This window comes from Chiloscyllium plagiosum, chromosome 51 (assembly GCF_004010195.1).
Source record: "Chiloscyllium plagiosum isolate BGI_BamShark_2017 chromosome 51, ASM401019v2, whole genome shotgun sequence".
NCBI classification, from domain to species: domain Eukaryota; kingdom Metazoa; phylum Chordata; class Chondrichthyes; order Orectolobiformes; family Hemiscylliidae; genus Chiloscyllium; species Chiloscyllium plagiosum.
Window position 1 is genome coordinate 3507058 of NC_057760.1, and position 10894 is coordinate 3517951.

The window sequence follows — 10894 nt, forward strand, 5'->3', positions numbered from 1 at the left end:
AGTTGTTCGTCTGTTGACAGGGGTATTTGGCGTGGGACTGTAAGGACGGTTAGTTGTTCTATTGACAGAGGTATTTGGCGTGGGACTGTAAGAACGGTTAGTTGTTCTATTGACAGGGGTATTTGGCGTGGGACTGTAAGAACGGTTAGTTGTTCTATTGACAGGGGTATTTGGCGTGGGACTGTAAGAACGGTTAGTTGTTCTATTGACAGGGGTATTTGGCATGGGACTGTAAGAACGGTTAGTTGTTCTATTGACAGGGGTATTGGGACTGTAAGAACGGTTAGTTGTTCTATTGACAGGGGTATTTGGCGTGGGACTGTAAGAACGGATAGTTGTTCTATTGACAGGGGTATTTGGCGTGGGACTGTAGGAATGGTTTGATGATTTTCTATTCACTATGGTTGTAGTGGGATTGTAGGAATGATTTGAAGTTCTCTTCTTAATAGAATCTGTTGGGTTGGGAATATAAGACGAATTTGAAAATCTAGTTTTAGAAGTGTTTTGGTTATGAATTTCATTAAACCCTGGAATCTGTTGACCATTTGAACCACTCAGAATTGTTGAGAATGTTCTATTCACAGGAGTAGTTGGAATAGGATTGCCAGAAGGTATTGAAGTTTTCTTATTCACAGGGGCAGCTGGAAGTTTATTGTGGGAAGGTTTTGAAGTTTTCTTATTCATCAATATAGTTGAAGTTGGCTTGCGGGAACCCTTTGTAGATAATCTATTCACTGGGGTAATATGAGTGAAACTGTTGGATGGTGAAAATCTATACTTAGGGACTTTTGGAGAATGAATTTGATATAAGTGTCGGGTTTTTTGATGCATGGGAGACATTTTATGGTGTTCTTGGGGAGGGGTTGAAGGTTTCCTATTTGCAACAGCAATTAAAGAGGCAACATAAGGGTTTGAAGCTTTATTTGTAAGTACTTTTGGTGAATATTCATGATGAAACTGTACGACTTGTCTATCACCCAATGTAGGTTGAGAAAAGCTATTTGAGAACTTAGGGGTTACCATATTCACAGGTGCATTATGGCTAAAAATATGAGGGCTTATCGGAAGTCTGCTATTTTCAGCAGCAGTTGGACTGGGATAATGGGAAAGGATTGGTGAGGTATTTTTACGGCGCTTTGAAGGATGAGTGTAATGAAAACGTGGAATTTGTCTGTTTGTAGCTTGAGGAGGAACAATGGACACCTTTGGCGATACAATATTCATAAAGGCAGTCGGATTGGGATAATGTGAAGGGTTTGGTGAGCTATTTTTCTGTATATTTGGAACATGAGTGCTATGAAATTGTGGAATTTGTCTATTGGTGAGAGTATCTTGAGGAGGAAAAATGAAAACTTCTGGAGATACTGTATTTATAGAGGCAGCTTGGCTAGGATAATGTGAAGGGTTTGGTGAGCTATTTTTCTGTCTATTTGGAATATGAGTATAATGAAAGCGTGGAATTTGTCTATTGGTGAGAGTATCTTGAGGAACAATGAACACCTTTGGCGATACAATATTCATAGAGGCTGTCGGATTGGGATAATGTGAAGGGTTTGGTGAGCTATTTTTCTGTAGAGTTGGCGCATGAGTAGAATGAAACTGTGGAATTTGTACATTCTTAATATCTTGAGAAGGAACAATGAAAAACTTTGGCAATACTATATTCGTAGGGGTAGTTTGACTGGGATTAGAAGGGCTCGGTGAGCTATTTTCCTGGATATTTGGAATATGAGTATAATGAAACTGTGGAATTTGTCTATTAACAGTATCTTGAGGAGGAAGAATGAAAATCTTTGAAGACACTATATTCATAGGGGCAATTGGACTGGGATTATGTGAAGGGTTTGGTGAGGTATTTTTGCGCATATTTGGAGGACGAATAACTTGGTGCTGTGGAATTTGTCCATTCGAAACAATAGTCTGGGGAGTGACAAGGAAAACCTTTGACACTACTGCACTCGTAGGGGCAGTTGGACTGAGATTACTTGAAGGGTTTGGTGATTTATTTTTGTGGATATTTGGAGGATGAGGAAGTTGATGCTGTGGAATTTGTCCATTGATGAGAGTATCTTGAGGCGAAACACTGAAGATCTTTAAGTATGTTATATTTGCAGGGGCAGTTGGACTGCGATTATGTGAAGTGCTTGGTGAACTAGTTTTCTGGATATTTGGAGTATGAGTATAATGAAAGTGTGGAATTTGTCTACTCATAGAAGTAATTTGAGGAAGAGCATTGAAAACCCTTGTGGATACTATATTCAGGGGGGCTGTTGAAGTGGAATTGTGTGAAGATTCTGAAGATAGTTTTTTCCCAGGGGCAGATGAGGTGTGATTATGGGAAGATTTGGAAGCTCGCTTATTCCCAGAACCAGATGGAGTGCGATTATGGGAAGATTTTGAAGATCGCTTATTTCCAGGAGTGGATGGAGTGCGATTATGGGGAGACTTCGAAGTGCGTTTATTCCCAGAACCAGACTGAGCACGATTATGGGAAGGTTTTGAAGATCTCTTGCTCCCAGACATGGATGGAGCACGATTATGGGAAGGTTTTGAAGATCTCTTACTCCCAGACACGGATGGAGCACGATTATGGGAAGATTTTGAAGCTTGCTTATTCCCGGATGCAAATGGCGGAGTGTGCTTTTGAGAAAGTTGTAAAGATCTCTTATATTGAGGGGCAGAATGTATGTGACTGTGGTAAGGTGAAAATCTTGTATTTACAGTAATAGATGGTGTTGGAAAGTGGGAAAGTGAAACTCCATCTGGAGTATCGATATGAGGAAACCATGGGCTTTGTCCATCCATAGGATTACCCTGAAAAGGTCCAGGCAAAAGTGTTGAGGGTGCTGTATTCAGATGAATGTTTTGAGGAGAAGCAAGTGAAAGTTTCATGTTTTCAAGATTATGAGGATATGATGTGGGTCCTCCATTCATAGCAATATTTTGATTTAGACCGTGGGAAAGCACTGATGATCTTTTCAAGAAAGCATTTTGAAAAGCAGGATGGAAAACTCTTGATAGAATTCTGTTCCTAGAAGGATTTTGACTGGGCCCATGGAAAGTCACTGGAGAGATTCTGTTAAAAGGATCCTTATGAGGACTGAACAAAACTCTAGATTTTAAATTTTTGGATGCATCTTGAGTAGAACTGGGTGGAGATACTGAAAAACTGAAATTCATTGGTTCATCGTGTTTAAGGGCTTGGGAATAAATTGAAGAGCCCCTAATATTAGAATGAGGAGGTTCTGGAGAAGACCTTTTGCTAAGCTGAGATGTTTGATTATGATTGTGGGAAATCATTGATGACTTTCTACTAACATATGTATTCAACTTCGGCATGTAGTGAGAAATTGAAGATTTATTATTTACAGGAACCTTTTGCATAGGACTTTGGGATAATGTTGAAGGTTTGTTCCTGTGCAACATTGGTGTGGATATTCTTTGAGCAGGAATATGAAAGGACATTGACAGTCTTCTATTCAGAGAAGCGTGTTGGGTAGAAGTAAGGAAAATCATAAAAGATTTGCTATTCAAAGCAGAATTTGGAGTATGATTGTGAAAGGAGAATATCTGCGTCCCACTTTGGGGCACATTTTGTTTCGGCCTGTTGGAGGATGTCAGGGACCTGCTATTCCTAATGATGCTTTTCCCATTTGATGCAATTACATCAAGTTGTCTTAATGCATTTTCAAGGATACCTACATCATTTTCATTGGGATTTCTTCGAGAAAACTCTTTTTTGGTTTCAATTAGAAGATTTTCCAGCTGCTGCACATTGGGCTCCTCTGATGTTGAGTTTGATAGCCCTTTTAACAATTTATTTGTATGTTTCAGCTCCTCTGTAACTTGTTTTTGACCTAGGATATTTTGGCTATCCAAGAAGCTCATGACTATATTACTCTGTGTCTCTCTATTAGGCAATCCCCTCTTTTGTTCAGCATGGTCATACTTGAGACTTCCATTATGAATGAAGAGACCTCTGACTGATCCTTCATTCATTTCATTAATCAACCCCTGGCTTTGCTTTGGCTGCGTTGACCCTTGTTCTCTTTTGAAAGGTTTTTTTTCCAGTGTTACCTCTTTAGTAGTGCTTTGAGAAGTTTCTTCAGAAATTTCATTCTTTTCAGTCTTTGATAGTATTACATTCAACTGATCTAAGGCAGCTTTGATATTATTTATGTCATTCGTGGTTGGTTTTCGTTTTGAGAACTGCTTGTCCAAATCGTTCATTAAATTTTCAAGAGAAGGTAAGTCAGAATTCTTTGTGATCTCTGGTAGACCCTGTGACAATCCCTGATTATCTTGCTGTGCTGATCTGTCTACTTTATATTGTTGCCCTAAGGATAGCTGATTATGAGAAGGAATGCTCGTTACTTGTTCACTGATTAAAATTGGATTAAATATATGTTGATGGTGAAGATCTCCTTCAGGAATGATCAAACTCCTGAGCAGTCCTCTCTGGTGATTAGTTCTTGTATTTTCTGTGGTTGAGTCATTTTTTGGATGGATCTGTTGATTAATTTCTGTGTCATTCATGGCTAATGAGTGGCTTTTTAGAGGGTGAAGGCCTCCTGATTGAAGCAAATTTAGTGCAGTATTAATGTCACCCATGGTTACATTATGGCTTGTGGCTGGACTGTGTGAGCTATGTTTCTGAGATACTTTGGTAGTGGTGGGTGAGCCACGCCTTTGAGAAGGTTTGGTTACGGTAGATGAGCTATGATTCTGAGATTGGCTGGTTACAGTATGTAAATCATATCTCTGTGGTGATTTGGTAGTGGTAGTTGAGCCATGGTTTTGAGATGCTTTGGTTGTAGTTGGTGAACCATGTTTCTGAGGCAATTTACTTGTAGTAGGCGAGCCATGTTTCTGAGATACTTTGGTTGGGGTGGGTAAGCCATATTTCTGAGGTGATTTACTTGTCGTGGCTGAGCCATGTTTCTGAGATACTTTGGTTGGGGTGGGTGAGCCATGTTTCTGAGATACTTTGGTTGGGGTGGCTGAGCCATGTTTCTGAGATACTTTGGTTGGAGTGGGTGAGCCATGTTTCTGAGATGGCTTAGTAGAATAAGGTGAACTATGCTTTGGAGATATCCCAGTTGGTGTGCCTGAACCATGTTTGTGAATTGGCTTGTTTGGAGTTGGTAAGATGTGTTTGTGAGATCCTTCTGTTGAAGTGAAAAGGTCAATTTTCTGAGATCCTTTGACTGAAGTGGATGAGACGTGTTCTTGAAGTATGTTGGTTGGTGTGTTTGAGCTACTATCTTGCTTAGATGCAGTAGTTGACATGGAAAAGGCATTTGGCTGAGGAACTGTAGCTGACATGGAGAAATCACCTTTCTGAGGAACTATGGTTGACGTGGAGAAACTACCCTTCTGAGGAACTATGGTTGACATGGAGAAATTACCTTTCTGAGGAACAATGGTTGATATGGAGAAATTACCCTTCTGAGGAACTATGGTTGACATGGAGAAATTACCCTTCTGAGGAACTATGGTTGACATGGAGAAATTACTTTTCTGAAGAACTGTAGCTGGCATGGAGAATTCACTGTGGTGAGGAACTATGCTTGATGTAAAGACATTATTTTGCTGAGGAACAGTGTTTGACATGAAGGCGGCATTGTGCTGAGGAAATGTATTGAACATGAAGCCATTGTTGAGAGGTGCTGTGGTTGACACGGGGAAGATATCTTGCTGAGGAGCTGTACTTGACTTGTAAAGGTTATCTGCCTGGGGAGTTTTGGTCGACTTGGAGAATTCATTTTTCTGAGGTCTTTTGGCTGAAATGGAGAAGGAATCTTTCTGAGGCGCTGTGATTAGAGAATGTGAGCCATATTTCTGAGGTTCTTTTCCAGTAGTCTTATTCAGAGTTGACAATGTTTGGGAGAACTTTGCAGTTGGAATCACATCATTACTAATGTGCTGAATGCTCTCAATTATGATTGACTCTTTCATTGAAAAGCCTGGCTTCAACTGGTTTGGGATATATTCTGTTTCTTTTTTCTGCGTGGGAGACTCTTTCGAAGCATTGGGAAGAGTATTAAGCATTGTTTTAACAAGACTTTCAAATGAAGAAAATTCTTTTTCCTGCTTAGAAATGTTCTTGTGAATTGGGCCTGTTGACTTTTCGACCTGAGAGTGCCCACTCATGGTTTGTTCATGTGGGTAACTAGGGCTGCCTCCAGACTTTTTACTGACAGCTCCTTGGTTTTTCTTCCAAGAAGCCTCCTTTGATCCTTTTTCATTAAGTATTTTTTTACAGGTTGTTTCTATTTTGTTCCTTGTATCTGATGCTTCTTTTTGTGTCCTGTGAGCTTTAAACTTCAAATAGTCCTCAAACATTTGGTAAAAGAGCTGCAGTTCTTGTTCTACATCAGATGGAGCATGAGGGGAATCCGCTGACTTTTCCGCATCAAGATCTGTGCCCAAAGCTTCAATGTCCAGATAAGGAAGACTATCACCTCTTATATTGCCTTTGTTTTGTGTCACATAAGGATCACTGTGCTTAGATTGATCAGATGTAGGTTGGAAATGGTCTTCCTTAGCTGTGTTATACATCAGGTCACCAGTGTCTTCTAACATTTTTTCCAAATACAATGGCATAGTTGCATTTTTCACGTAAAAGTCAAAAATTATATCACCGAGTGATCCACTGTCACGTCTGAAGCGCCTCAAATCTTCTGGAACTATATCAGAAAGAAATACAGGTTCAGTTTTCTGCCTCTAGATCAAGTTAAAGGTGAATCCAATTTTATTTTCAAACTAATCAACAATTAAATACTTGATGCCTTTCACAACTCAGGAAAATTGCATCCTTGGGTCAGTTGTTAATTTTAACTTTCATAGACTTGCTTACTCATAGACTGATAGACATTTTTAGCACAGGAGGCAGCCATTCAGTCCACCAGTCAACAAAAGATTTGACTCTACACAACCTTTTTTCCAACATTTGATCCAAAAGACCATAAGATATAGGAGTAGAGCTCGGCAATTCAGTCTATTGGGTGTGAACAGGGCAGATAGATTTCTCAACTCCATTCTCCTGCCTTCTCCATGGAATCCTTGATTCCCTTACTAAGATTCTTGCTTAGATTTCACAGCCCTCTGCAGCAATGAAGTTCACAGATTAACCACCTCCTTGGCTGAGGAAATTCCTCCTCATGTCAGTTCCAAACAGTTGTCCCTTCACTCTGTGACTGTGCCCTGTAGTCTCTCCTATTAATGGAAACATCTTCTCCAAGTCCACTCTATTCAGGCCTCTCAGTATTCTGTAAGTTTACAATGAGAACCACCCCCCCCCCCCTCATCTTTCTAAACTCCATTGAGTACAGACCCAGAGTTCTCAACTGCTCTTCATATGGCAAACCATTCACCCCCAGAATCATTCTTGGATACGTCCTCTGGAGCTCTTCCAATGCCAACGTGTCCTTCCTTAGATATGAGGCACAAAACTGCTCACATACATCCAAATGTGGTCTGACTATAGCCTCTGCACCTGCGTTCTAATCCTCTTGAAATCAATGCTACCATTGCATTTGCTTTCCTAACTGCCAAGTGAACCTGAATGTTAACCTGAAAACGACCCTGAACTAGAACACGTCTTTTTGTACTTCCAATTTCCAACACCTTTCCCAGTTTAGAAAATAGTCTCCAATTCTTTTCTTCCTACCAAAGTGCATCTGTAAACATAGCAACAATATCCTCAGTACGTTAATCCAGATCGTTCATGTATAATGGAACTAGTTGTGGACCAACACTGACCCATGTGGAACTCTACTGGTCACCAGCTGCCATCTGAAAATGTCCTCTTTATCCCCACTCCCTGCTTTCTGCCAGTCAACTGAACTTTTATCCATGCCAGTACATTGCCCCTAACATCATGGGCTGTTATTTTATTTAACAGCCTCTTGAGTGACATCTTGTCAAAGGTCTTCTGGAAGTCTAGATAGATCACATTCACTGGCTCTCCTTTGTCTAACTTGCTTGTTATCTCATAGAATCCCTACTATGTGGCAGCCAGGCATTTGGCCTGTTGACTCCACAGCGATCCTCTAAACAGCATTCCACTCAGACCCATTGCCCTACCTCATCTCTGTAACCCTGCATTTCCCATGGCTAACCCACCGAGACTGCATATCCCTGGACACACTATAGGGCAATTTAGCTTGGCCAATCCAACTAACCTGCACAGGGTGGCACGGTGGCACAGCCTCAGGTGACTGACTGTGTGGAGTTTGCACGTTCTCCCTGTGTCTGCGTGGGTTTCCTCCGGGTGCTCCGGTTTCCTCCCACGGTCCAATAGATGTGCAGGCCAGGTGAATTGGCCATGCTAAATTGCCCATAGTGTTAGGTGTATTAGTCAGGGATAAATGTGGAGAGATGAGTCTGGGGGGGTTGCTCTTTGGAGGGTCAGTTTGGATTTGTTGGGCTGAAGAGCCTGTTTCCTCACTGTAGGGAATCTAATCTAATCTATTGACTGTGGGAGGAAACCCCGCAGACACGAAGAGAATGTGCAAACTCTACACAGTCAGTTGCCCAAGGAAGCAATTGAACCTGGGTCCCTGGCGCTGTGAGGCAGCAGTGCTAAGCACTGAGTTACCCTTCCACCCTCAAATAATTTCTTTGAAGAATTCTAACAAAAATGACGTCCCCTTAACCTAGCTGTGCTGACTCAGCCCTATTGCCTTAATCTCATCATTAATAATGGATTCAAAATCTTACCAATGACTGAGGTCAGGCTAACCAGCCCATCTTTTCTGTCATCTGCCTCCTTCCTGTCTTAAACATGGTGTTATGTTAGCCATTTCTCCATCCTCTGGAACCCTCCCTGACTCCAATGATTTGTGAAAGAGCACCACCAATGTTTCTACAATGTCCTCAGCTATCTCCTTCAGAAATCTGGGTAGTCCATCTGGTCAGGATGATGAATCATTCAGACCTTTCAGTTTCCCCAGCACCTTCTCCAGAGTGAAGGTCACGACACTCATCTCTGCCCCAACTCTCTTGAAGTTTATTAAAGAAAAGTCCCTATCTCTCCTCTATCATTTTTTTGTTCCCCAGTGCTGCTTCTGTAGCCTCATTTTCCAACAGTCCAGTGTCCACTCTTGAATCTCTTTTATGTTTCTAAAACCACTCCTACAATATTCTTTTACATTACTACCTAGCTTAGCCTCATATTTCATCTTCCCCCACACCCAATTGATTTTTAGTTATTCTCTGCTGGTTTTTAAAGGCTTGCCAATCTTCCAGCTTTCCACCAATCTTCACCACACTATATGCTTTTTGTTTTGCTGTCAGGCTGTCCCTGGCTTCCCTTGTCATCCTCCCCCTTAGTATGTTTCTTCTTGCTGTGAAGGTGCCCAGTGTTTTACTGGGGTGGACAAAGTCCGAGGTCACACGACACCATGTTCTTATTAGATTAGACTAGATTCCCTACAGTGCGGAAACAGGCCCGTCGACCCAACCAGTCCACACCGACCCTCCGAAGAGTAACCCACCCAGACCCATTTCCCTCTGACCAATGCACCTAACACTATGGGTAATTTAGCCTGGTCAGTTCACCTGTCCTGCACATCTTTGGACTGTGGGAGGAAGCCAGAGCACCCGGAGGAAACCCACGCAGACATACAGACCAACAGGTTTCTTTGAAATCGCAAGCTTTTGGAACGCTGCCGCTTCGTCAGGTGAAAAAACAAAATATATTCCTTCTTCCTTGGAATGAGGTTTTGCTGCGCTTTGTGAATTACCCAGAGAAACCCCTGCCATCGCTGTTCCACTGCCTTCCCTGCTAGGGTTAGGTTCCCCTTCCAATCAATTCTGGCCAGCTCCTCCTTCACATCTTTGTAGGTCCCTTTACTTCATTGTGATACCATTACATCTGATTCCATCTCCCTGTCAAACTGCAGGGTGAATTCCATCATATCATGGTTACTGTCCCCTAGGGGTTGGTTCACCTTAGGCTCCTGAATGAAGTCAGCCTATTACATATGACCAAATGCAGAACTGCTTGATCCCTTGTGGGCTCTACCACAAGCTGCTCTGAAAAACTATCTTGTAGACATTCCACAAATTATTTTTCTTGGGATCTGCTACCAACTTGACTCTCCCAATCCACCTTCATATTGAAGTCGCCCATGATTATTATAATCTTGCCTTTCTTACATGCCTTGTTTATCTTCTGATTTATTTTCTTTCTGACTACTTTTCCATTAAGGTTCCTCAACTCTACCCGTATAGATTCTATGCATTTTGACTCTGTATCACTTCTTGCTAATGATTTAATTTCATTTCATATAAACAAGACAATGCTGCAAGCCCCCACCCATCCACTTGTCCTTTCGATAAGACTCATATCCTTGGCTATTTAGGTTCCAGCCCTGATCTCCTTGCAGGCACGTCTTTGTGATACCCACAACATCATATCTGCCAATTTCAATCCTTGTTTCAAGCTGGTTTCATATACTGCATGCATTTAAATAAAACACCCTCAGTCCTGCATTGACCATGCCCCTTCTCATAATTGTCTCCTTATCTGTTGTGCCAGAAGTTAGACCCCTAACCCTTTCCATACGCTCTGTCCTCTTAATTGTTTTGGAAAATTTAATAATCTCTGCTGAGCCCTCCCCCTCCCCCTTTAATATTTTCCATAATTTTCCATGCGTCTAAATCTACCCCTCACTATTTAGTTGAAAGCCCTATCCACAGCCCTAGAGTCATAGAGATGTACAGCATGGAAACAGACCCTTCGGTCCAACCTATCCATGCCGACCAGATATCCCAACCCAATCTAGTCCCAACTGCCAGCACCCGGCCCATATCCCTCCAAACCCTTCCTATTCATATACCCATCCAAGTGCCTCTTAAATGTTGCAATTGTACCAGCCTCCACCAC

The 10894-nt window shown here is 41.7% G+C and overlaps 2 protein-coding genes across 2 annotated transcripts in view; one reads left to right on the forward strand and one right to left on the reverse strand.

The window, feature by feature from the left end:
• LOC122544734 (ankyrin repeat and death domain-containing protein 1A-like) overlaps nt 1-10894 on the forward strand; it is a 124216-nt gene that overhangs the window by 54944 nt on the left and 58378 nt on the right. The window lies entirely within an intron of this gene.
• The window catches only part of LOC122544733 (mucin-3A-like), a 14888-nt gene that overhangs the window by 1818 nt on the left and 2176 nt on the right, over nt 1-10894 (reverse strand). The window contains exons 2-3 of the mRNA XM_043684040.1: nt 305-6689; nt 1-262 (exon numbers count right to left, since the gene is read on the reverse strand). Of these exons, the coding sequence (XP_043539975.1) occupies nt 1-262; nt 305-6606 (6564 nt within the window). The 5' untranslated portion in view covers nt 6607-6689. The remainder of the gene's footprint in view (nt 263-304; nt 6690-10894) is intronic.